At 35.5% G+C, this 27,599-nt stretch overlaps 5 protein-coding genes across 7 annotated transcripts in view; 2 read left to right on the top strand and 3 right to left on the bottom strand.

Moving 5' to 3' along the window:
* Positions 1-16,565, bottom strand: part of LOC134752890 (histone H3-like) — a 115,691-nt gene extending 99,126 nt beyond the window's left edge. Inside the window, exon 1 of the mRNA XM_063688666.1 lies at positions 16,555-16,565. The gene's annotated coding sequence lies outside the window, so the exon portion shown is untranslated. The remainder of the gene's footprint in view (positions 1-16,554) is intronic.
* On the bottom strand, positions 1,007-7,969 carry LOC134752853 (probable inactive tRNA-specific adenosine deaminase-like protein 3). The gene is made up of 2 exons (XM_063688618.1): positions 7,787-7,969; positions 1,007-2,133 (listed from the first exon to the last, which is right to left on the bottom strand). The coding sequence occupies exon 2, from the start codon at positions 2,103-2,105 to the stop codon at positions 1,050-1,052; it is 1,056 nt and encodes a 351-aa protein (XP_063544688.1). The 5' UTR covers positions 2,106-2,133; positions 7,787-7,969; the 3' UTR covers positions 1,007-1,049.
* Positions 9,369-9,767, bottom strand: LOC134752728 (neuropeptide SIFamide-like). Its single transcript, XM_063688418.1, has 2 exons — positions 9,617-9,767; positions 9,369-9,483 (listed from the first exon to the last, which is right to left on the bottom strand). Exons 1-2 carry the CDS (start codon positions 9,735-9,737, stop codon positions 9,392-9,394), a joined length of 213 nt encoding a protein of 70 aa, XP_063544488.1. The 5' UTR covers positions 9,738-9,767; the 3' UTR covers positions 9,369-9,391.
* On the top strand, positions 12,686-13,675 carry LOC134752911 (neuropeptide IMFamide). The gene is made up of 2 exons (XM_063688691.1): positions 12,686-12,851; positions 13,325-13,675. The coding sequence occupies exons 1-2, from the start codon at positions 12,713-12,715 to the stop codon at positions 13,414-13,416; spliced, it is 231 nt and encodes a 76-aa protein (XP_063544761.1). The 5' UTR covers positions 12,686-12,712; the 3' UTR covers positions 13,417-13,675.
* The window catches only part of LOC134752783 (unconventional myosin-Va), a 76,677-nt gene continuing 62,896 nt past the window's right edge, over positions 13,819-27,599 (top strand). Inside the window, exons 1-8 of one of the 3 annotated variants that reach the window (XM_063688484.1) lie at positions 13,819-14,143; positions 16,070-16,192; positions 16,820-16,938; positions 21,465-21,547; positions 24,115-24,237; positions 25,249-25,379; positions 26,001-26,135; positions 26,660-26,744. In XM_063688484.1, the coding sequence (XP_063544554.1) occupies positions 14,117-14,143; positions 16,070-16,192; positions 16,820-16,938; positions 21,465-21,547; positions 24,115-24,237; positions 25,249-25,379; positions 26,001-26,135; positions 26,660-26,744 (826 nt within the window). In that variant the 5' untranslated portion in view covers positions 13,819-14,116. The remainder of the gene's footprint in view (positions 14,144-16,069; positions 16,193-16,819; positions 16,939-21,464; positions 21,548-24,114; positions 24,238-25,248; positions 25,380-26,000; positions 26,136-26,659; positions 26,745-27,599) is intronic. The other 2 variants (XM_063688485.1, XM_063688486.1) reach the window with 2 other exon arrangements.

Raw genomic sequence — 27,599 nt, forward strand, 5'->3', positions numbered from 1 at the left:
AAGGTGCACTGACTGCAGTGGGCGCTTACAGCAGAATTTTGTATTAGTTTTTGTTGCTAAAAATTGTAATGAAATAAAGAAAATAGAAACAAGTGCAATTTTTGTATGTAAAACATTTACACGCTCTATTTTCTTTATATTAACCCTTAAATGCATATTGTTGCCAATTGCATTTAAGGGTTAATACAAAGAAAATAGAGCCAATGTATACAAAGCATTGGAGTTTGGACACTTGGACAGCTCACATATTCAACAGGAAATAAAAAATAAAATGAAATAAAATGGGTTCCAAAAATAAAAAATCATGCATTTAAGGGTTAAAATATTTTGCAACGAAAACTAATAAAATAACAGATATATGTGACTTGAATGTCCATGCCAACTTTCATGACATTTTAGCATACAATGTAGTTTTAAAATGAGAGGGAAACTTCGATTAGTTGTTGTTGTTGTTGTTAGTACAGATAAGTAACAAGTGACAACCTACCTAAAGGTTGTCTGGAAGAGATCGCTTTTTAGCGATAAGACCACCCGTTGTTTAATCCCTTCTTTTCTGTATTCTTTGTATTGTTTTCTGTAATGAGGTGTGCAATAAAGAGTATTTGTATTGTAATTTGTAACAACTACTCGTGTGCGGAGGTCAATATGTTCTGGTCAAGTTATGTTGTTCAGGAGTAGTGAAAATGACAATACTGATGACGCAATAGGGATAATGGTTAGCCTTGAATCTGGAATTATTGTAAGATAACTAGCTAACGGTAGCTAACTAGCTACTTACTCGCAGCAACGCCAGCAGAATTTTAGGCATGATATCGCAAGTAGGTAGGTCTGATTTTTGATTTATTGTCGGTTCAGTTAGTATTTTCAAAATGGTGGAGGCATGGTTGTGAGGTCTACAGCTCACAGAGCCACTTAGCAATTGTAGAACCTTTGAAGCAAAAATGTCCATTTAGAATTATCTTCTAATGGTAGGAAGTTATTTGCAGTTAAATAAAATGAATCGAAATAAAATCGATAGATAATCATTTATTACTTAAAACTAAATACAATCATTCCAAAAAACCAGTAAAAACTTCAAAATGATGATTCAGTGACGTCACAGTTTGTAATTTGACTCGAGACTTGAGTCCTCCCAACGAGTTATTCTGAAGACAGAAAAATACTCTCTTCACTCTTGCATGTACCAATGCCATGGAACACATTAAACACGGCTCTCTTATTAGATAAACATAGTACCCAGTACACAAATAAGGCCCTCTATCGTTAAAAGCAGGTTTCACTCCGAAAGCTGCACCAGGAAACTTTTTTCTCAAAAACTCCAATAAGTTTTCGTCTATGCCACGCAGTCTAACCTCAGCTTTACTTTCCCCCCACGCTCCGCCATTTTGAGACTTCGCTACGTTGTCTATCGCCAACATGGCGGCATGTTGCACTGGATGCTCTAGTCTGTGGTCAAATGAAGCAGCGACTATTGAATTAAAAGTTGGATCGACGACTATCGCTGCGTTTAGACAGGATATATCGACTTGTGAATCTCCGATATACCATTTAGATACCTCAAAAGCCATGGTCATAAACTTAGTATGATCATCATTTTCTGTTTGATTGAAGATGTTGCCGTCAACTAATTTCTCTAAATATTTGTTCGGATGGAAATTACAGGACCATAGTTTACTGCAATCTCTAAAATGGCTCGTCAAAATCGGTGGTGTAAATGGCACAGCGACTTCTTTAAAATATTCAAACATATCTTTCAATTCTTCAACATTACTTTCTATATATTCTTGTATTGATGACATGCCTTTTAAAAAATGTACTGGGCATAGGACTATATCCCTTTTCCGAACTCTTTTCAAGTGCGATAATTCTTTTAACGGTATTTTCTCGCTTAGTACAGCCATTGCTTTCGAAATATCTTTTAAATCCCTTATATGTCCAATGTATATCTTTATTAAGCGAATTGGTTGAAATAAATCATCTTGCAATACGGCAACAAGGTTACTTTTTCTTTGCTTTATACTCTCAATGTAATAGTCTATGGTATTGTCCGTAGAGCACTCTGTTTTTACTTTTTTTGTCGGCGGTTCTGTGGCCAACGATTCCATTTTGATTCTGCCCGGTTCTGCTGAGACGCTGAAAATAAAGAAATGTTCCACTATTGCATTACACACTTTGATGTTACTATAAGTTTAAGCACTTCATATTTCTCACAATAAAATAATAACACTTTTTGTAATAGGCATTCGCGATAAGTCGAATTAAAGAAATTATTAAAGGTACGACTGCGTTAATGTTGCGCTTGCAATTTTAATACATTATCGACTATGTCACTCCCACAAGATATTAATTACATTTGTCCACATCCAGCATGTGTAGCATTCCTTATCTTAGAACAGCAAAAAAAATGGTGAAAGTGGTGAGACATTGGTACTTAGGTAATACCGTCCACATTGTGACAATCCGTAAACCTATAGCAAGTATACAAGGCCCACTGTTGGTCAGTTTAGTTGAGTTAGGAGTTGTTTACGGTCAATAGTTATTTGTTATACAAGGGTGCAAAGTTGTATTTTACCCGCGAGTGTTTCAACACACGAGAAGTAAAATACATTTGCACCCGTGTGTAACACAAAACTTTTCACCTCACTATAGCGAGGAAAGTGCAACATCCACAGGCGTTAGATCATCTTTATCACTGGAATCACTCATTTTTTTACGATATTATAACAAAAACTCTGGAAATTCTGTATTTTTACGTGAGAAGTCCTTCTTCTTCTTTTAAAATTATGGCTTCAGCCCAGTGGGACTATTACGCCAGTATCAAGGTATTAAGAGGTTTAAAAACAACAAAAATTGTACGGTTGTACAAGACAGTGTACGGTGATTTGTTAGCTCTTGTAAATCGATAGCTAGACTTTACAAGAAGCACGTGGACTACCGGCCGAGGACTCCAAGATGGTGGTTAAACGCGCTTCAAAATTAATTCTCCATTTACTGCACACTACCACATTAGTTTACTGTATAATAAGCTATCGATATTACACTTTAAACAATATTAATGAGCAAAAAACAAAGTAATTAATCACGATGCTAACTATCAAGATGGCGCTCGAACCGGAAGTCTACGTGAGAAGTTATTAAGTAAAAATTTTGTTGACAATGTTGACATTTCTGACGTATGAAATGTCAATGATGCGTTTTGAAATTGCATCGACTCAACTTGTGCGTTCAGAATTATATTTAACATCATTATTAAAAAACAAACGTTTCTTATGCAACTTTATGGTTTTGACATAAAATCATTAAATAAAGCTAAATTTGGTATTTTTTATTAGATTCTCAAACAAAGTTTAATGATAATTAATATCGAACGAACCATTATTATGAGCGTTTTACGTTTTGTTATCTGTCAAGCTACTTAAACACGCTCCATCCAAGGTCAAATTACTTTCCCCACTAGTGGATAAAATGCGTTTTTCCCCGCTTGTTTTAAAGGATAAAAGACAACTTTCCGAGCTAGTGAGGGGAAAAGTACGTTGCTGTCCTAAAATGAGTCAATAAATTGCACGAAAAATAAGGAAAACATAAGTATCTGGGCCTGTCCGTCGCTCCGGCCCTAAATTCCTTCGTCCTACGCGGAGAATTAGAATTACTAACTTAAGGGACAGGGGATTTCGTCTTCGTGAAATCCAGTGATTAACAAATGTAAGGGGGAAAAAATATCCCATCACATACCATCGGATGTCGTGAGTGTTGTGTGTAGGCAAAGTGACAACCCTAGCGTACAAGTTAATAATCAAGATCAAGTGCGGGTAGTTCGCAAAACCCGCGCAGCAAGATGTTGATACAATTCCTCGCCAGTCTGTCTGTGTGTTCGAAACGTCAGGCCATAAATAAACGTAAGTTTTTACACGATTAAGTCCTGTGTTAGTTTAAAATTATGAGTGAAAATCGTGTTAGTTTAAATCAATATATTATCCGTTAAGTTTGGACGATGGTATTCAGTAGTAGACCGCGCTTTACGACCGTATAGAAGATGATCTATAATTCAGTAGAACCCACGTAGAACCTCGATTATCCGAACCCTCCATTATCCGAACGCTGACTTAGTAAGTCCGGGGTTTTATATTTATAACGTCTATTATGTACGTTTAATTTTAGTATACTGTATTGATTTTAGAAAAAGTATGTTTTTCTGTTAAACCTTACATAATTATGTATGTAACCACCGTAACTCTAACCGCTACAGGTGTGGCAAATTGCCAAATACTTTACGTTCAGTAGCGTATCTCGTAACCATCTCAGCTGGGACCCCAAAATGGCTCAATAATCGCGGTTCGTGATGGTACATATGTATATATATAACCACCGTAACTCTAAAGGGGCCCACTGACTATCAGTCCGCCGGACGATATCGGCCTGGTAGTTAGAACAAAAATTTGACAGTTCCGAACAACAGACAGGCCGATATCGTCCGGCGGACTGATAGTCAGTGGGCCCCTTTACTGCTATAGATGTAGCAAATTGTCGAATTCTTTACCACATTACGAAACCTCTACTGAAAATCACAAACGAATAAGCCAATCCGTATTAACATAGAGTAACTTATACTAGGTACTGTCATAGTAAATTTTGTAACCCCAGTAAATTCACTGCCATTTGTCGACACACTTTAAAACTAAAAATGAAGATTGATAAAAATACGATAAAATGTATTTAAATACAGATAAATGATTTTTTTATTTGCATAAATTATTTTTATGATTTTGACCCATGTTCTGTCACTGATATGCGTTAAAATTGTTAAATAACAAACGAAACCGTCAACGCCATCTATACGACAGTTGGCCAAAACTAGTAGCACCCTCTGAACGAGAATCAAATTTTCTTGATTTTCGAGGCACGTTTTTTCCTTAGACTGTATCCATCTATTACGGAGTTATATCTATCTTTGGTATTAAATATACTTATACATAAGTACATGGTATTGGTAAGGTAACACACACAATACAAAAAAAACCTACCTTTTTACCCTAACGCAATACATGCATTTACAGATGTACTGCATAATTGTTTTCCATCGTATTTTCACGGAAACGCACGAACGCGTCTTGCTATTTCAGTCAGTCTCGGTACAATAAGTCTTGAGGTTGACTGAAGTAGCGTGACAAATACGGACGTTTCCGAGAAAATACGATGGCAAACAATTTTTTTTTTTTTTACACATCGAATTTTTACCTTGCGTTTTTTTTAATTAGAGCAGTTTAGCACTACGTCCGATCCGAATCCGATCCGAATCGGTGAAAATATGGTCCGAAGTAGCCGTAGAATTATTTCTATGGTAATTTACGCACTAGATCTGTCTGATTTCTTTCCGAAATCTACATCTGTACCGTCTCCGTAACAGATGTAGCACCGCACATACAATTAAAGGGACATTTAAAAAATAAACTATAATTTAACCACTTTATGTTACATTCCGTTGTGTAGGCCTACTCGCACAGGCCTCGAGCGTGACACTACTTTCCGAGCGAAATATCAATAAAATAAAATAAATAAATATTAGAGGACATCTTACACAGATCAACCTAGCCCCAAACTAAGCAAAGCTTGTACTATGGGTACTAAGCGAGGGTATACATACGTATATACGTACATAAATACGTACTTATATACATAGAAAACATCCATGACTCAGGAGGAACAAATATTTGGGTTCATCACACAAATAAATGCCCTTACCGGGATTCGAACCCGGATAACACTCACGCCCATGGTCACAATCATTTTTTGGCTATTTTCTTAAATAACTTCTAAACTATTTATTTTAAAATTACAAAAAATATATAATGAGCTCACAATGAGCTCTTTCATTTGATATGTAACACGGTATAGTTTAAAAAACTAATTTTTTTAATGTTCTCATTTGCCCCTCCAAAAGTGGTCCCCATGTTTAAAATTCATTTGTTTTCATTACATGTCCGTCTTTGGGTCACAAACTTACATGTTTTTTTTTTTTTTTTTTTAGCTTATAGGTGTACCAAATTTCAAATTAATTGGTCCATTAGTTTCGGAGAAAATAGGTTGTGACTGTGACAGACAGACGCAGGAACGGTCCTATAAGGCCCTTATAATAAGGGTTCCGTTTTTTCCTTTTGAGGTACGGAACCCTAAAAATATACAGATATCATAGTATCATAGCAAAGAGGGCATGGCAATTATAGGGGAGGTAATGAAAGGATCAGCCGTTTTTAAAACTGATCCGCAAAAAAATAGCCATTAAATCATTTACACAGCATACAAAAATTTTGCTGGCAATAAATAAAAATCGAGCTACAACTAACTCTTGTTCAGCAAATAATTTACAAATAGTCAACATTATAACCAATATTGATCTGCTTCTCTTAAGGGGCCGACTGACTATCCGTCTGCTGGACGATATCGGCCAGACAGTTGTTCGGAACTTTCAAATTTTTGTTCTAACTGACAGGCCAATATCGTCCGGCGGACTGATAGACAATGGGCCCCTTAATTTGAAGGACTACAGTTTTTTTTATGACATAGGCAAATGAGCAGGTTTTTGTATTTTTATGAACATGTGACTGGCCACACCAAATGCTGCATGGGTAATGGGTAGGTATATACCGGGTATGTTCCCGGTACTTGTATTATTATAATTAAAGCAGACAGGCAGATACAATAACTGACAATGCCTATGTCGTGGAGCAAACGACTACTCAAGTGGGGACCATGGGGGGAAGAGCGTCCTCAAAGTAGACCCCAGATGCGTTGGGACGACGACATTAAGAAGACTGCGGGGAAACAGTGGCTCCAAGTCGCACAGAACCGCGACGAATGGCGCAAAATGAAGGAGGCCTACACCCAAAGGGTAGAAAAAGGCTAAAGAGAGAAAAGAGAGCCTATATCCAGAATCACCTTAACAAAGTTATCAGTCCTGAGTAGAATTTGCAATGTGTTTGTCTAATTTATACTTAAATTCGTTGACACTTTGGGCCAATACTATGTCCTACTTGTTTTCTAAAAAACAGGACAAAAATTGGGAATTCCCAGTACTGGGATCTTTCTCTATTTGAGTAATATGCATTTGTGAAGTCTTCAACTAAAAGGTACCACATTGTCGCTTATCGATAAGGTTGATTGCAAATTGAAGCTATATGGAAATAGTGCCTTGTTACAATAAGTACCCTTTTGGTTGAAAATGGCACATTTTTTGCTGTGAAATAGTAAAAATAGTACACAGTATTGCTACTGTGCAATTGTCTAACAAAATACCAAGAAGGCTTATCAGCATAATAGTATCTCAATTAGTATTTTTGTGCTTAGTACACAATAAAACATTGAAGTAATGTTTTAGAATTGGCAGGTTAATTTAATTTGTTAAACATGCGTACTGGGTAATGTTCTAGCTAGTAGGTACTAGACCAATACTAATTAAGTGTAACCATAACATACCAACATTGTAGTCTGTAAAATGATTAGATACTTAACTTAATACAAAGTTTCTAATCTTAGCACTTAAGTTAATGTCTAAGTCAAGTTCAAAGGTCCGATTATTGAGAACTACTGGCTTTGACATCAAATGATAATAAATACCTACTTTAGCATTATGATTCGGAACCGATTCTTATTGGAAATATCAGTGTGAATCCACGCCATATACGGCGTATATGTAATAAACACTATTATCGGCATAATGTGAAACAAAACTGCTAATTCGTCTCACTAAAGTTATGCACCATGAAAATAATAAAATTAAAGGAAAATTTACCTTGATTTAAATCTGGATGACACTTACGCTTGACTAGACACAGTTAGACCGAAAATATTATTGTCACTACATATAAAAATATAGAAATAAGCTTTGTGTAAAGCAAGTAAACTTAATAGTTTACGAATAAAAATAATTTCACACACGGTAAACCACATCAATCAGTCAGCCATTGACGCCACAGATGTGATAAAATGTGATTACTGACAGTTGACAGCTCTCCATCGGTTTTCCGTGCCACCGCGCTAAATCGCTAATGATGTACAAGATTTTTTACTATAATATGCTTTAACTTGAATGAGATAAGACACTATTTGCTTAAATAAACAGATGCAGTTTGTCGTAACTCCAAATTTCCATTTCTATGAATGACGCAAGAATTGACATTATATTAAACCATGCTTGCGTTTAAAACTATGAGAAAAACGCCTCAATTAGTCCAATGATACCAGGGTAAAAATAGTCCCCTTTTGCAGGATATTTCAAACTTGCCAATATTCCTTAAGTTTTTTATTAATTGTTATTATTCGTAGGTCGGGAATAAAAATTCCATGTTATCCGTATGTTATGTTACGTATGTTGTATTTTATCTAAGTTGTTCAAATCAAAGCATAGTTGTATAAATTAACACGGCATTACAGAATTATAACAATCAATTCATAGTTATATCAGAACAAAATCAATTTTGAAGTTAAAACTGAGGTTCTGTGTTTGATGTTTTCCAGTTTGTGGAATTACGAGGAAACAGTTAAAATTACAGATACTGTTATATTAATTTAATTTACAATTTAAGTAAAAGGTATAGGTATGACAAAAAATATATTTTTATTTTTAAACTGCTGTCATTAATATTATATGAATGTAATAAATAGCCTAATGGCTAATATTGTGTTTTAGGTAATATTTCTGTATATTAACACATTATATGAAAGCATGGTTCATTCTATGAAATATACAAGTGGAACCCAAGATTACCGTCCATTAAGAGCTTGCTAAGCCAACTAACTCTCCAAGAAACTAGTTGAGTTAGTTAATAATCCCACCGGGCTACGCATCTGGCCAAGTAATCTTGATTAACATACGAATTCACAATGTTACATACAATACATATTTATGTTTTTTTTTCTATTGCTACTTCACTTAATTAAGTAGGTACATATTTTATTTTATTATACGTACATTCTGGTTGCATGAAATTGTAGTTTTCTTTTACTTAAATAATACTAAAGATATATTTTGATATTCTTTATTTATCATTTAGTCATTATAATATAATAAAATTATTTGCCTTAAAAATAAAACAAGGAATATAATATCTCTATATTGTCTAGTGTCAGCTTGGAGAAAAATGTTTATAACTAAAATTAAATAAGATTTGTCAAATCACGATCTATTGTAATTACAGGTTAAATAAATATAATAAAGGCATATTTGGACTAGAGCCATACTAGACTAAACTACAGAATAATTCGATTAATTCTTATGTAAAAAAACGCCTCAAATGTTATCTACATATTACTTAAAGCGTAAATATGCATTGAATGTTGAAAAGGCTGAGTATATAGTAATTACTTTTAGATTTTGAATGGAATAGATTGTATGAAATTAATTATTTTCCAAGGCTTGATACCACGCCTGGCAGGTTTCGGAGGCAATTTCACAGAGGGCAGACAAGGCTCTGCCTGTTGAATCATATTCTGAAAAGATAATACATAACATATTATTACACGTGTCACGTGTAAGAATTTCTTCAAAACTTGATAATTTACTGAATCAGCAAAGGAGATTTTAGGGCCCCATTTAAACTTTGTCAACTGATATGCAAATTACCAACGTAGCCCCGCTTTCCGAAAATGGAACCGTTAAATGGCGGCTTCTTGTATGCTCCCTCGGTGAAATGGAGAGCACACATGACCACAACCAGGAACCAAAGAGCGATGAAGGCATGCATCGCGAATCTGAAATCCAACAAAAGATACCAAATAAAAAAAATATTAGATGTGTATTTAACTTATTTGCAAATATAATGAAGACTCCGTCTTAAGTAATTTAAACATTTTTAAGTCCAACCAATTATTTCGATAGGATGAACCACGTACCCGCTACAATTTGAAATAACGATATTAAACTTCAGGTGGCTTTGCTTACAGCTATATCAAAGTTTTTTGGTTAAGGTACTTATAACAATTTAAAGTTTGCTTTATCGATTACTCTAAAATTTTATTGTGTTTGATGAGATGCCTTAAGCCTTAGAAGCACAGAAGTGAACTGTTATAGGATACTGCCTTGTACCCCGTTTTATACCGCAGCTAAGGCAATCCTCCTTCGTATTTATTATCACTAATTTGTGTTATATTTCCCAGCATGATCTGATTATGATTGAAGATTGGATGTCTAGCATACAGGAAAACTTGACCATCGAAAGCAGACCTTATTATATTAACTACAGAATCCCTTTTCCAAGTTTTCCAGCAGTTTGTATAAAATAATGCACTAATAAGTATTATACAAAGAAGTTGTCGGTTTTATGCAATATCAATGTAAGAGGTATCCTCTTGTCGATGGAGTATTTTCCATTTCTCCCTCTCATATGCCATATCCTTGATCCTTGACCTCTTGATACGACACGACATCTTTCATTTTTATCTTGCCTTCTATGATGGTTTTAAAGAAGTTGTCGTACTTGTCGTGCCGTATCAAATATCCTATCATTTTTTCCCGTCTGTTGTTGATGGTGTTCACATATTCTTCTCTTTCACTCTACGTAACACCTCTTCGTTCGTTATCTTCTTCGTCCATTTATACCATCCATACGCCTCCAACACCACATTTCGAAAGCTTCCCGTCTTTTTCGGTCCTCTGGGTCATAGTCCACGTTTCACTACCATAAAGTGTGATACTCCAAATATACACCTTAATCATCAACTGTTTGCTCTTACATGACAAATTAGGTCTTAAGAGTTGTTTTTTTCTGGTTGAACACTTTTTTGCCATGGCTATACGTGTAATAATTTCTGATGTATATCTGGAGTTCTTTGTAATTAAACTAATTAAACTACCTAAATATTTAAAACACGTTTTGTAGGGGTATATTTTTAATCACTATTGGTGTATGGTGCCCGTTGTATTTTGTAATGGTAAGCGTTTTTGTGTTTTTGATGTTGATACTCAACTCAAACTCAATACTGTATACTCAATTCATTAAAAATTGTATCCATTGCTGATATAATAATCTAGAAGAGTATTTTTCATATTTATTGCAACAGTTCAACTGCTCATAGTTAACATATAGTTCATATATATATATAATAAAATAAAATAAAATATAATAATGTAATACTTATAAACCTAGGTAAGAGCGGTGCCTCCCAACACAAGCATTGTTTGCTTACCGGGCGGCTCCATCCCCTGTATCACAAAAATGTACATTTTTATGAAAAAAAGAATTTTGTATTTTGTATTGTATTTGTATATTAAATATATGTATATTACGAACGGGTTACTCGCGTATTTTAGATCCTAATAAATTTAATATGTCTGTGTCTCACCAAGTCTCACGGAAGTTTTGTTATTTAAATAACTTATAGTTCAACTGCTGTTGCTAATGATAATTATAAAAATACAGATTTTTCTATTTTGAAGTAAAAAAAATAAAGATAAATTTTGTTGAACAGAGCCTGCTACCTGCTACGAAGGATCTATGTAAATATTAGATGGTAAATAAGTAATTTGAAATTGATGTACAGGTTTGTGTTTGCTCTATTTTTTATACATACCTACTTATATATATAAAATCCTCTACTTTTTAAAAATATTTATTAAAAGAAGCATGTAAGATGTGGATCTACATAACCAAACAAAAGCATTAAGCTTTAACTTAACAAACTATTTAAAGCAATAAACTACGAAGTTTCGAACTTAAATGGATTTGCGGGTAACTACATTAAGGGTTTAGTAATAGCCCGTGGACATCCGAGCAATATGCACTAACTAAGTTATAATCCCTGAAGATTCCCCTATCAGTGTCAATACGCGGTCAGCGTGCGCTAATCCAATAATTGCTCGCGTAGCCGCCAACTTCAGGCTTTCCCCTATAAAACGGCGGGAAACTTTAGCCCTGGCATCAGTTGACGTTTGTCGCTTCAAGAGTTACCAGTGTACAAAAAAATTGCGAAAAAGGTAAGTTGTAGTTTTCATGGTTAAGTTGCAAATTAGAATGCCTTATTTTGAGTATTTTACAAAAAAATGAAAATTCCTGTACATAGAGCTAATGAGATGGAATTTATTCGTAGTGGGTATGCACTTTTGCTCGCTGTCCATGTAAAATTTTGGTGAAGATCATTAAATACTCTTAGCTAGCGTTTAGGGAAACCCAGATATTAATAGGTACGTAGGTATAGATTTTACTTCACAAAGTAAAGTACCTAAAATTTTGTTAAATCATACAGCATTTGCTGTATTACATCTGTCTTAAATTATTTAGACCTAATAGAATTAATTACCTCTTACGGATTAATATAGATCCGTTTCGAAGGACCAATTTTTACATACGTGACAACGTGACATTATAAGAGTTAAGATTTGCAACATTTTTTTCACCGATTGACGGAATTAAATATAAAAAAGAAAACAATTTCTGTTTTAATAACAAAACTTCCGTGAGACATAGACATATGAAATATATTAGTAACGGCGGGTCACTCACGTATTTTAAGTCGAAAAACGCTCCACATGTTTCAATCCGTACTGAGGAGTGTCATCAGGAACTTGCGTTTGACGGTGACGGACCAGCGCAGACTTCTGTTTGTTTGACGACATAAGCTCCTCGGTACTAATATAATTGATGTCCTCTAATATTTATTTATTTTATTTTAGTGACTCGTTAATAATATAATTTCTGTTTTGTTTAATAAATATCTTCCATAGATGGCCGGTGACATGATGAGGTTCACTATTGGTGTTGTCTGCGTTGCCGTCGTACTACTGTCTCTAGCAGAACTCAGCGAAGCGAACTACAAAAACGCTCCTATGAACGGAATAATGTTCGGAAAGAGGGGGCCTTCTGGTGTGTATTATAAACATAAACATGTATTTCACTATTTAGTTTCTCATCTACCCAATGTCTATACATACTGTATGTAATTGTTACTCTATGCCTCTCTTTTTCCTTGATACGAGGGCGCCTACTGTGCAAGCCATTGATTTTTTTCGCTCCTTTTTTAACTGACAAATTGGTTCTTAGATAGTGTCGTCATTTAAATTTATTATTAATTAAATAAATAATAGTTTCTATTGATGACCGACAAGTTATAATAAAAAAGATCTGGTTCAAAATACTCACAACTCACAAGCATGTGATCTAACTCCTGGCGTGGGAATCCGACCGGCGCTTTACTCTTTTGATTGTAATAGTAGCTAGCTACCATAAATATTCATATCTCTTTTCTTCCTAAAATATAATTTAGGAAGAAAAAATGAAATTTCGCCACTCATTGCTGTCATGCTTCTTTCATACTTATAAAACTAATTTTGTTTCAGAATATGATTCCCGAGGCAAAACCTTTACCGCTCTATGTGAAATCGCCACGGAAGCATGTCAAGCGTGGTTCCCGTCTCAAGAAAACAAATAAAAAAGGCTACTTCATGGAACTACGCAACTATACCTACCTAATCTTTTTGGTCATGGATACTGATACTGATAGAATATTATTCCTCAATTTCCCTGTTAATGGAAATATCTACACTTTACTAGCAACACTGACACGCTTATCTTTTTAAATTTTGTAATGTTTTATATTAGGTAAAAATATAAAAAAAAAATTATAAAGGCTGGGATATTTTCATGTTATTCTAGTCTAAAAGTTTAATAAAACATGGTGGTGCATTAGTTATTGTTGTTTCATTTATTTAGGTCAATTTAAAATTGATAGTCGATTTGACCTACATTTGAATATTATGAGTTGGTAACCCTCGTGGGAAAATTAAGATAAGAATGACTTTCTTCGCGATTGTTTTCAGTTTTTTTTCATATTCCAACTAGTTTCTTATAGGAGTTTATGAATTCTCGTTACACTGGTATGAGGTTTTCTTATGGGGAGAAAATCTTTCGCTATTAGAATATCAGCTGTGATTATAGCGATTATTGATAAAAACATTGCCTCTAATTTGACATCTGTCAATAACAATGCAATGCAGTGACGTTTCGCATTGTAAAAATTAGCGAATTCGAATCTACCTTGTTTCTAAAATGAATTATCAAAGTTCCGATTTAGTGGTGAAATAATGTTATAGAACACATTTCCTGTACCAGGATTGTAGTTAAAAATCAAGATGACTACGAAAGAGCTTTACACAAAGGTAATCATTAATTTTATTTTGGCATACCTAAGTAAAACATTTTGAATTTGGATTTGTTTTTTCTTAATTTGTAGTTTAACGGGAGTATTTGGTTTAGTGGGATCAGGGAACTTGTTATTGGCAAAGTTTATATCAGTTTTACTATCTATGCCACTATGCTTGAGAATCTTGAGATAATTTCCTCATGTTTATTCATTTTGTTGTAAATTATCACCTCAATCTATTCACGGTATAGATCATCGTATAAATTAGGTATATCATGTCTACATAACACATAATTGCTATGTTAATTTAAATACCTACTGATATCAATGATAATATATTGCTTTTTTATTGTTACTTTTTCTGGCTGGATTATGCATGTGCTAATGATTATCTGTATGATTATTACGTTTATGACCGGCTATCGTTTCAATGAAACTATACTATGGTAGCAGCACTCTTTTCTGAAACATTTAATTCATAAAATATGATATAGGTGGCTAAAGAGTCACCATAATGTTAATGCACATGTAGAACAAATAATGCTAAATGAATATAGGTATAGAGCAATAGGCTTGTTGAAAGAAAAATAAATAAAAAAGTGGTTGGACCATTCCCATTTTTTTTTCTTTTCGAGATAGGGAAAAGGGAGTGTATATCGCTGGCAACAAATATTTTATTATAATAAACTGCGACTGAAGGACTCGTATCCATGGTCATGATATAAATTAAAAAAAAATTATAATAAACTGAATGTCTGGATAACTTTTTGACATTTTTGTTTCCCAAATTATTTTCTTCATCTGGTTGTTGATTTTCTGTTAGAGTTATACAAAGAGTATAATAATATATGTATAGTAAATGCAATCAAAATATTCTTAATCCTGTACATTGGCTAATTTAGTTGGGTTTCCGTTAACCATTTGAATCCTAAGTGTTAGTTATTATTTATTTATTTATTACGAACCTATTGTGTCCCACTGCTGGGCAAAGGCCTCCCCCCTCTTCTTCCACTTCTCCCGGTTTAGAGCTACATCTGGCCAGTCTCTCAAAAAGGAGTCCAAGTTATCCCACCATTGCCAACGAGGTCCGTCATCTTATCTCCATGGTTATCTTGTGGCTATCTTCGTTTTAGTTACTATACATATATTATTATACTCTTTGGTGTTAGTATAGGCCAGCCAAAAAACCATAAACAATGTTTTGCTATTTGTTTTTATTGCAGATACCTAAAATGATACAAATATTTTTTATAGCACTTAAAGACCTCTGCCAGACAGTATACATAGGTATAGGCATAGACATAGTATATAAAAGTAGTTATAGACGCGCCACCGAGCGACCGGGGGTAAGAGAATGAATATTCATATAAAATTTGGGCAGCATAGGATTTTTTCTCTTTCACTTATAAATTTCGGTATTTTGCCATCGCCTCCTACCTATGATGCCACCCGGTCGGTGATAAGGACAAAGCATGGCACTATTTTCTCTTTCCTCTTATAGGAATCGCAATAAGACTATCTTTCTCTGTCAAAGAGTGTCAGGCCCTTGGGTATAGGGTATAGGTACATAATTGTTGTAAGTACGTAGTCTTCTAAGTTAACGTAAAAAAAAGATACGGCCGTTTATGCCTCTAAAAACGTATAATTTGGCACTCTCAAGAGTCTCAAGGGAATCAAAATTTATAGGGTACTTCCCGTTGACCTAGAACTATGAAAGGCAAGGAATATTGTCTTACACTACAAGTACAGGGAACAATCTGAAAAAGTTGGTTAAAAATAAAAATAAAGTTAAATTTGTACGGAACCCTCGGTGGACGAGTCCGTGTCGCACTTGGCCGATTTATAACTTGTATTTCCTTTCTGTGTATTATTAAATGTATGGTGCACATGACGAATTTTTTCTTACCTAATCGGTGTAGATAGTGATGAAAGTATTTTCCAGGGGGCCCGGATATGGGTGGAGCACCCCGAGAAAGTCTGGGAGAGTGCCACAGTCACCGCGGACTACCGCTCCGGAGTCCTCATCGCCAAGTTGGACCAGACTGGCGAGATACGACAGATCAAGGTATGTACCATAATCATTAGATTCTGTGAATTGCTCTTCTGATACTTGCAGTATGTTTTCGATCACCCTTTACTTGCGAAGTCTCCACAATCTTGGCTGCTATAGAGTGGTTGTTTGACTTAAGGTTGCCTGTCAGTTTATTCAGTACTAATAAGTTTTGTTTTTAATATTTTAAGCGACTCGTATTGTTTGCCATACGATTTAATTAATTAATTAGATTCTGTTGACATTTAATTGGATTGCGCATTTAGGGATCGTGTGGGTACATCAACATGACCTTGTGTATCTATCTATACGTCATAGCTTAGCTACTTGGTCACAATAAATTAACAATGCTTTGCTTTGAATTGGTCCTTACAAAGGGTAACAATGTCCTGTTAATCCCTACTTCACGAGTACCTATTGACCTTATTCGGATGAATTCGCGCGAATTCAACGATGTTCCATGAAAATTACCGTAAAAATAAAATACAGTTATGACAGCTTACCAAACATCTCTTGTATACCAATCCGTGCTGCTAGCATGACCAGCTGTCAAGTTGTAAGTCGCGAGTGTCGTCTTCCGTTTTATTTGGATAATACGAATTAGGAAGAGGTCAATTAATACCGAATTACTTTTCTTAACAGATAAAAGATGAAAACCAAATGCCGCCCTTGCGGAACCCCTCTCTCCTCATCGGGCAGAATGACCTCACATCGCTATCATACCTGCACGAGCCGGCAGTTCTACACAACCTTAGAGTCAGGTATGTTCACTGCTGCTAATAAGCCATTTTTAGGGTACCGTACCAAAAGGGTAAAAACGGGACCCTATTACTAAGACTCCGCTGTCCGTCTGTCCGTCTGTCTGTGTGTCACCAGGCTGTATCTCAAAAACCGTGATAGCTAGACAGTTGAAATTTTCACAGATGATGTATTTCTGTTGCCGCTATAACAACAAATACTTAAAAGTACGGAACCCTCGGTGCGCGAGTCCGACTCGCACTTGGCCGGTTTTTTAAAAACATGCAACAACAACAGTTAGCTAACAGCCGTCAGACATCGGTCAACAGTGTCAAAGGCTTACGTTAAATCAAAAAATCAAACTGGCAGTTAGACGTTATATAAATGTAAGTAACTTAAATTGGTCATAATAGTTCTTTTTAAAATGTTCCAACTACATAAATTATAGGTAAGGTTTCCTGTAGGTTATGAATTTGTTATTTACAAGATAAAGAATGGGAACTAAATACCGCCCTTGCGGAACCCCTCTCAACATCGGGCAGAACGACGTCACATCGCTATCATACCTACCTGCATGAGCCTGCAGTACTACACAACCTTAGTCAGGTATTCTAGTATGTTATTTATATGTCTGAGCTTTTCACGACGTCCTCAATGATAAATAAATCCAGTTTTTATCACTAACTTCTTAGAAAAATCACGTCGCAATTTCAAATTCTAAAATTACCCGTCTGTGTCATAAGCGTTACGTATACGGATACAATCACAGAAATAAATATAGGATAGAAGACGCAAATGCATCTACTTCGCGTGTTCGAACCCCGACCAAGCGTCGAGGTTGACCGTCGCTCTTTACAGTCCACGCCGCCGGTTGTTGCAGCCGGACGTCCATGAAAACTTAAAAAATGCTTCGTTGCATGATACTGCAACAGCCCAAAAATTGCGAGCACCCAAAGGCAAGAACATATTTCCTATCACAGATAAGTAATTTCAAAATTATTTTATGCGTAAATTTTGTATGAAAAAGTCGGCACGCTTGGCTTCAATACAACCGGTCTGGCCTAGTGGGTAGTGACCCTGCCTGTGAAGCCGATGGTCCTGGGTTCGAATCCCGGTAAGGGCATTTATTTGTGTGATGAGCACAGATATTTGCTCCTGAGTCATGGGTGTTTTCTATGTATTTAAGTATTTATATATTATATATATCGTTGTCTGAGTGCCCATAACACAAGCCTCCTTGGGCTTACCGTGGGACTTAGTCAATCTGTGTAAGAATGTCCTATAATATTTATATTTATTTATTTATTTAAATCGTGGTATTTGCGTCATATAGCGTATATATTAAATCTGTGGATACACTTATCTATAGGTACATTCGAACTCGTGCATATCTATCGCTACATTGTACCTATATGTCGCTTATGTGTTTACATAAAGGGGCGTAAAACACATATGCTTTGCTTAGATATTTCGTTTTATTGGAAACTAGCATTAGCCCGTGACTTTATTTGCGCAGATGTCCATCTACCCCAACCCAATCCTCATACTAAATTAGAGCCCCTTACAATGCCTTAGGGGATGAATACCGGGACGAAGTATCCTATAAAGGGCATAGGTTATAGTTCTAGATCTAGGTTATACATACTGTGATACTAAAGGGTAAAAACGGGACCCTATTACTAAGACTCCGCTGTCCGTCCGTCCGTCCGTCTGTCACCAGGCTGTATCACATGAACCATGATAACTAGACAGTTGAAATTTTCACTGATGATGTATTTCTGTTGCCGCTATAACAACAAATACTAAAAACAGAATAAAATAAATATTAAAGTGGGGCTCCCATAAAACTAATACAACAAACGTGATTTTTTTGTCGTTTTTTGCGTAATGGCACGGAACCCTTCGTGCGCGAGTCCGACTCGCACTTGGTTTCGTGTCACGTCACGATCTTTAATTCTGACTAAATCAAACGGACCCCTTAGATGTATAAATAAATCCAATGTTACGTACCTACCTACTAAGTTTACAAAAGATTTGTAAACTGTATTATACAAATGTATTTTTTGTTTATACACTGTCCGTGTCCGGCGTAGTTGGCATGTTTGACAAAGATATGTTAGACAAATAGATATGTCAGGTAAGACGTTTTATAAGCAGTTTATAAGTAACAATTAAACTTGTTTTCACTGGTTTGTCTACAATAAAAATGTCTCCTAGATCAGTGAAATATTAAAAATTTTACTTAAATTGATTTATCGCGATATACGTATATATACGTATACTGTATGTCATATATCACATAGCACGATGATATAATAACTTCAATGACTCATGAGGGAACGCAACGTTTTTGTTTATTAAATGACGACCTTATAGGGATGTGTATTGCCATAAGTTTAGTCATGATATCATGACTGATAATTGGCGTTTACATGACAAATCTTGATTCTTATAACAGTGGAATTGAGTTCAATATTGTATAGGTAAAAACTTAATTGAAGGTCATTTTTACCAGTTACGTTTCAAAATGACGCGTTCTGGATATAAACATGGACTTTAAATAACTTGCAGCTGTGTAAATAGGATTCTGAAATTTTTATTATAGTTTGTCAAAGGACTGTCTCATTTCAAACATAGAGAATTATACTATCTTTGTCTTACACTAGTACTAGCACCCAAAAGAAAAGGATGAATATAGTTTTTTGTTCTTATTTACTGACAAGATTTGCTTCACCAACTATAAACGTACATGAACGTACATACTGAATAGTCTCGTAAAGTATCTATTGAGTATTTTTTCTCACATAGACACGAGCTAAAACAGCTTTGGGCTCTGTGACATACAGTTCAAAAACAAATATAAAAATGTGCGTGGTTCAACAGCCACAATTTTTTTTACGGTTTAGGCCGTTTAAGGGTCCCACTGACTATCAGTCCGCCGGACGATATCGGCCTGTCAGTTAGAAAAAAATTTGACAGTTCCGAACAACTGACAGGCCGATATCGTCCGGCCATAGAGTAACTTATACTAGAGCGGTACTGTCATAGTAAATTTTGTAACCCCAGTAAATTCACTGCCATCTGTCGACACACTTTAAAACTAAAAATAAATATTTATAAAAATACGATAAAATGTATTTAAATATGGATAAATGATTTTTTTTATTTGCATTAATTATTTTTATGATTTTGACCCATGTTCTTTCACTGATAAGCGTTAAAATTGTTAAATAACAAACGAAACCGTCAACGCCATCTATACGACAGTTGGCCAAAGCTAGTAGCGCCCTCTGAACGAGAATCAAATTTTCTTGATTTTCGAGGCACGTTTTTTCCTTAGACTGTATCCATCTATTACGGAGTTATATCTATCTTTGGTCCGGCGGACTATTGGTCAGTGGGCCCCTTTACTCCCTTTAGGGTCATAATATTTTTTTTACGGTGCACGCTCTCTCCGTCTCAGTCTGCAAAATAGTAATCTATTGGCGAAACGGGGAAAAGGCAAAGGCTGGCAAATTTTTTATTTTAGCGGACGACCTTAGGACGATAATGCAATGCTAAGTTATCGCTGTCTTTATTTAGATCTCTCGGTTTGGTAAATGTCACTTGAAGATATTTTATTTAAATTTTTGTTGATTCACCCTAAATGAAAACGTTTAGGAGCTAGCTATACTAGGAAAGCATTAAGGCGGTTCCCTGAGCCAGAAGGCGAAAAATCTCCTTATATGATCCTGTTTTTCTAAGAGGCGTTGTTATTCGTAGACGTGGAAAAAATATATGTAGTTCTTGACTATATTATCTTTAATATCATAGCTTCCGATACACGAATTATGACACTTCGCTCGATACAATTAATTCCCAAAGTAACCTCTAACTCGGACTTTTAATCCAATTTTACTCGGTTATTTATTATGTGATACTATAAACAAAAAAAGAAGAAAAAACAATCTTAACTTAAATAGTAATTTCATAGCTTTCGAATTTCGATATTGTAGGGTAACGTTTTTAAAATAAATAAAAATCGACAAAATTCGATCAAAATTGACACTTGGCGCGCATGATCTTTCCCGTTCTTTCTTGCGAAATGTGACAGAGACAGAGGCAAACCGATGGAACGGCCTTAACATAAATATCCGTTTCTTTCCTAAAGCATAGAGTAACTTATACTAGAGCGTTACTGTCATTGTAAATTTTGTAACCCCAGTAAATTCACTGCCATCTGTCGACACACTTTAAAACTAAAAATAAATATTTATAAAAATACGATAAAATGTATTTAAATATGGATAAATGATTTTTTTATTTGCATTAATTATTTTTATATGATTTTGACCCATGTTCTTTCACTGGTATGCGTTAAAATTATAAATAACAAACGAAACAGTCAACGCCCTCTATACGAGTGTAGGCCAAAACTAGTGGCGCCATCTGATCGAGAATCAAATTTTCGTGATTTTCGAGGCACGTTTTTTCCTTAGACTGTATCCATCTATTACGGAGTTATATCTATCTTTGCCTAAAGTAATTAACATACTGTTTCATGTTCTAGGTTCTGCGACCGTAACGCCATCTACACGTACTGCGGTATCGTGCTCGTCGCCATCAACCCTTACAACGAATTGCCTATTTACGGTAAGTTTTTATCCCATCAAAAACATTACATGTAAAAAGATGCCCGTCTCGCAACGCAATACTTTTACTACAAAAAAGTTTAGAGATGTAATATGATATCAAGTCGGTTATTTAGTCAGTGCCAGGGGGTGTAAACCGCATCAATATTAGATATCTTTAATTTTTAATACGTGTAATGACTTGGCCATTGAGTGAGTGTGTCAGTGACAAAAGCAAGGAACTTTTCTTGGGAATATATGTAAGCCATATTATGCCCTATATGTCACTGAAAATTCAGGGCTCTAGCTTTAGCCAGCACAAAATTACAGGACGTCGAAAATGGCCTGATGGCTTCGAGAAAAGGATGGTACGGCCGTGCCTCTTTTGTTTTGCTCGACTTGGCGGGGGCACTAAGGTGTCTGGTCTGCCGCGAATGATGACACTTGTTTGATACCAGCCCTGTGGCACAGATTATATAATAGTTCTTACGTACCTTCGAAACTTTTTCTGTCGTATTAATCTAATTAAATCGTTCATCATTAAAAGTTATGGGGCATTTCACGTCAAGCGGGCAGCAAAAAAATTGTCAGGTTCTGGATTTTGTTCATAGTTGGATTAATTGGACCTATATGTGAACTAAAAAATTTGGCATCATTACTTTTTTAATATATTGCTTCGTTAAAAATTTATACGCATTTGAAAAAACTACAAAATTTGAGGAACGGATTTTTTAAAAATTATTATTGCAATTCTTTCAATGGATTTAATTATAACTAAATAGTGATTATTTGAGAATATTAGTTGATTTCTTTGAAAATTTATAAAAAAAGTTTTTTTTATCTTTTTATCATATAACAAACCGGAAGTTAGTATTAAATATCTTTTTTTTTCCAACTTCGCATTTTTTTATATTTTTTATTTTTACACAATAATGTAGCTTATGGTGTACTAATGTCCTATAAAAAAATTTATAATGGCATCTCGATTGGTTTTGAAGGTTCATGAAGTAATTCGAAAGTACTGCGCGACGCTCCGTACTGAGCGGTAGTTCTATGTGGCAGTCTTTAATGGCCAATTACGGGTTTTTTTACTTTTGCGTAACGGAATTAAAACAATAAACAATATTTCATCGGTTAAGATGTATAAAAGCAAATCATGTATTATTCAATCGTGCCTTGTAGCGCTATCACTGATCAACCATATCTTAAAACTGAAAACAAAACGTTTATGTTTTAAGAAAACGCTAGAGGTAACTTAATAACTATAGCTAGGTTTAGGCGGGGTATGTCACATGCTTAAGAAGTCACTTTCGAGTTAGGTCACGTTCTGAGGACGTCACTTTCTGTACGTCACATTCTGAGTTTGTCACATTCTGAGCTCGTCACATTCTGAGTACGTTACTTTCTGAGAACGGCACTTTCTGAGGACGTCACTTTCTGTGAACGCCACTTTCTGAAGCCCTCGCTTTCTGAGTACGTCACTTTTATAGCATAGTAAGATTAAAGGGTATACCTGCATGAACAATAGATACCAGCAATCATAACAGCTGTACGGCATACGGCCGTTTTTATGCCGTACAGCTAATATGATTGCTGGTATCCATTGTTAATGCAGGTATACGCTTAAATATTACTTTGCTATAAAAGTGACGTACTCAGAAAGTGACGAACTCAGAAAGCGAGGGCCTCAGAAAGTGGTGTTCTCAGAAAGTGACGTACTCAGAATGTGACGAACTCAGAATGTGACGTACAGAAAGTGACGTCCTCAGAACGTGACCTAACTCAAAAGTAACATCTTAAGCATGTGACATACCCCGCCTAAACCTAGCTATAGTTATTAAGTTACCTCTAGCGTTTTGTTAAAACATAAACGTTTTGTTTTCAGTTCCAAGATATGGTTGATCAGTGATAGCGCTACAAGGCACGATTGAATAAGACATGATTTGCTTTTATACATCTTAACCGATGAAATATTGTTTATTGCTTTAATTCCGTTACGCAAAAGTAAAAAAACCCGTAATTGGCCATTAAAGACTGCCACATAGAACTACCGCTCAGTACGGAGCGTCGCGCAGTACTTTCGAATTACTTCATGAACCTTCAAAACCAATCGAGATGCCATTATAAAATTTTTTATAGGACATTAGTACACCATAAGCTACATTATTGTGTAAAAATAAAAAATATAAAAAAATGCGAAGTTGAAAAAAAAAAGATATTTAATACTAACTTCCGGTTTGTTATATGAAAAAAAGATAAAAAAAACTTTTTTTATAAATTTTCAAAGAAATCAACTAATATTCTCAAATAATCACTATTTAGTTATAATTAAAACCATTGAAAGAATTGCAATAATAATTTTTAAAAAATCCGTTCCTCAAATTTTGTAGTTTTTTCAAATGCGTATAAATTTTTAACGTAGCAATATATTAAAAAAGTAATGATGCCAATTTTTTTTGTTCACATATAGGTCCAATTAATCCAACTATGAACAAAATCCAGAACCTGACAATTTTTTTGCTGCCCGCTTGACGTGAAATGCCCCTTATGTAACTGATTATTAACCGACCTTTAAATCTACTATTGCAGGCGATGAAACCATCATGGCGTACCGCGGCCAATCCATGGGCGACCTGGACCCGCACATTTTTGCCGTTTCGGAGGAGGCCTACACGAAACTTGAGAGGGAGCGACGAGACCAGAGCATCATAGGTTTGTAATACTTCCCTTTGTTGCCTTTGAAAAACGCTATATGTTAAATATCGGCTGAAGTCATATACTATAACATATAACACCATAATGCATACGGTCTGGGCAAGCATTTTACTTAATGAGCTAAAACTAACTTTAATTAAAGTATGTACCCAAATTTCTATGAAAACGCGTCCTGTTTTTAGCTTTTTAAGAGGCCGGTGTCGATTTTAGTCGGAAAAATGTAAAATTGATAGATTTAGTCGGTGAAATTGTACACCTTTTGTTACCTAATTGAAATAACAAGTACTGGTTTCTATTAGCGCGTCTTATCTTGCCTTTTATTAGATCAATTTTTTGAAAACGACTCACTAAATTAGTAATGATTTTTTTTCTGATGGACGTTTAGGTAAACGCGCGTAAAGCACTGATTTTGTCGCTCTTATTTGTAAATTTCGTAAAGTTTGGACTGTTCAAAATGGTAAATTTGTATTACACATATTCTGTACTTGACCTTTATCAGATTACATTTTTGTTATATGACTTAGAGTTCGAGGAAATGAAAGTTAAACGAATTCAATTTTCTCCAGAAATTACTTTATAACAAGTGACAATTTCTCTGAAAATCGACTTAATTTAAACGTAATTTTGATACTTAAACAATCTACAACATTTGCTGAAACTATTCTTATACATCAATTTGTATAATTTACCACCATAATTTTTTGATGAATTTTTAAAAACTGCCCCTTCTCTTCATATATTACCGGTGACGCACGCTCGCGACCTCATTATTAAAAGGGAAAAATGAGAAGACGTGCTAATAGAAACCAATACTTGTTATTTAGATATTAGGTAACAAAACGTGTATAATTTCAACAACTAAATCTATCAATTTTACATTTTTGCTCCAAAATTGACACCGGCCTCTTAATGTAAATTATAGATTACAAATACAGTCTGTAAAATGCCAAACATGTACTAGTATATTACTATTAAATACAATAATAATAATAAACAATTTGTGGACAGTGAGCGGCGAATCAGGCGCCGGCAAAACTGTCTCAGCTAAGTACGCAATGCGTTACTTTGCGGCCGTTGGCGGAAACGCGAGCGAGACACAAGTTGAGAGGAAAGTTCTCGCTTCCAGTCCTATCATGGAGGTGAGTCGAAAGTAATGATTTTGCCACAACAGAGGCGTATACCAGTTAACTTTATTTGTTCTACCTTAAGGGGCTGTTCTGGCGGCGATAAAGCTACTATCGATCGACAATTTAATTCCACATAACATTAGAGACAAATTATTAACACGTACTTTTTCTAAGCGAAAACACTCGAACGCGAAGATAAAACACGGTGGCTACTCGATTTTGGCTGAACGCCGAAGGCGGGGCAGCTGCCTTATAGCTGAAAATCGGTTGCAGTCATTTAGTCCACATATTTTCAATTTTATTGGCTTATAATCCTCTATATCTATAGTGTACAAGTGACTAAACTGTTATATTGCAAATGGTTTATTTGAAAACTGTAAACAATAGTACATTACGATACAAGTGCGAAAAACAGCAAATTCGCAACGAGTGGCGATAAATTAAAACACGATCGAAAGGAGTGTTTTAAGTTGCGAATTACCTATTCGCACGTGTATCGTACAACGTTTTACAATTTATACAACCCTTTAAATTTTCGACAGAGTATACTGTAAAAGTTATTTAAAATCTATCTAATGAATTCTGCGTTTGAACGCCTCGCTACACTTACACTTAATATTTTTTAATCCGCAGGCCATCGGCAACGCGAAAACTACGCGCAACGACAACTCCTCCCGGTTCGGCAAATTCATAGAGATTCACTTCGACGAGATGTATCGGATATCCGGTGCTAGTATGAGGACTTACTTGCTTGAGAAAAGCAGAGTGGTAAGTTTTAGTTTTCAACTGTCTACTAGATGGCACCACTTTAATTTGTAACAACACGGCCATCCTGCTAGGGATAAGTCCTCGTGTGTGTTTTAATGCTTGTTATTGGCAAGTAAGTATGATCTGGACTTCGTAAGAAGTCACCTAGTCTATAAATGCTTGCAACTCCGTCCACTTGATGCTGGCCCTTTTTTTTAACCACTCGCAACGACAACTCTTCCCGCTTCGGCAAATTCATAGAGATTCACTTCGACGAGATGTATCGGATATTCGTTGCTAGTATGAGAAGTTGAGAACTTACTTGCTTGAAAAAAGCCGAGTGGTGAGTATTAGTTGTCAACTATACGCTACTGGATGGCGCCACTGTAATTTGTTGCTCCGACACGACCATTCTGTTTAAAACACGTCCTGTCTTGACACTTTGTTTTTTTTATCATTATCACGTTACGAAATTACTTCGTGAAACAACATACTCGGTATTTAATTAAACAAATAATAAACAATTTATTTACATCGCCTTACAGGTGTATCAAAGTGCTGGAGAGAGGAATTATCACGTGTTCTACCAGCTGTGCGCCGCGGCGCGCAGCATGCCCGAGCTGCAGCTAGGTGAGACTTGCCCTTAATCTCTTTTTATAAACGTACAGATTACTATGTACAGTTATACAAGGACGGGGTAGACGAGTACTCGAGTGGAGACCGCGTATCGGCAAACGTAGTACGACGCCCTTCAAACTAGATGGAGCGATGACCTTAGCAAGGTGGCTGGCAAGAGCTGGATCAGAGTTGCCGCAAATCGTGCTCAATGGCTTACAATAGGAGAGGCATGTCCAGCAGTGGACGAGAGTAGGCAAGAATCGATCGGCATCATTCAACAAAAACGGGCCAAGTGCGAGTCGGACTCGCGCACGAAGGGTTCTGTATCATTACGCAAAAAACGGCAAAAAAATCACGTTTGTTTTTAGTATTCGTTGATATAGCGGCAACAGATCATCATATCATCATCATCATCTGATCTGGTCTGATTTTGGGATCATCTGTTAAATTTCAACTGTCTGACCCACTTCCCGGTTTCCGATGAAGCCGAAAATTTGCATTCATATGTAAGTCGGGTGACAATGCAATATTATGGTACCATCGAGCTGATCTGATGATGGAGACAGGAGGTGGTCATAGGAACTCTGTGATAAAACAACGCAACCTAATTGTGTTTGGGGTTTTTAGAATTGTCTCGATGAGTATTAGTTGCCAGTGGAAAGAAAAGTACAGTCAGCGATAAAAGCTTGTACCAAAAATGACATTTTTGCCAAAAACTTATTAGTTTTAAATAATATTTGTAATATGTATGATAGTTTAGGCCTTTAGTCGGCTGATAATAAAGAATATTTCGTTTCGTTTTCAATATCGTGGGACTTTCCAGTTGTATAGCGTCCAGAAATTCGTTCGTTACAATAGATTTATTGT

Source organism: Cydia strobilella, chromosome 25 (assembly GCF_947568885.1).
Source record: "Cydia strobilella chromosome 25, ilCydStro3.1, whole genome shotgun sequence".
Taxonomy (NCBI): domain Eukaryota; kingdom Metazoa; phylum Arthropoda; class Insecta; order Lepidoptera; family Tortricidae; genus Cydia; species Cydia strobilella.

What these genes read in the sequence shown, in the direction of transcription:
- LOC134752728 (XM_063688418.1), bottom strand. Translation starts at nt 9,737, where the DNA reads ATGCATGCCTTCATCGCTCTTTGGTTCCTGGTTGTGGTCATGTGTGCT. An exon ending in CGGAAAGCGGGGCTACGTTG is followed by an intron (nt 9,484 to 9,616) that starts GTAATTTGCATA and finishes TTATCTTTTCAG; the next exon opens with AATATGATTCAACAGGCAGA.
- LOC134752911 (XM_063688691.1), top strand. Translation starts at nt 12,713, where the DNA reads ATGGCCGGTGACATGATGAGGTTCACTATTGGTGTTGTCTGCGTTGCC. An exon ending in CGGAAAGAGGGGGCCTTCTG is followed by an intron (nt 12,852 to 13,324) that starts GTGTGTATTATA and finishes ATTTTGTTTCAG; the next exon opens with AATATGATTCCCGAGGCAAA.
- LOC134752853 (XM_063688618.1), bottom strand. Translation starts at nt 2,105, where the DNA reads ATGGAATCGTTGGCCACAGAACCGCCGACAAAAAAAGTAAAAACAGAG.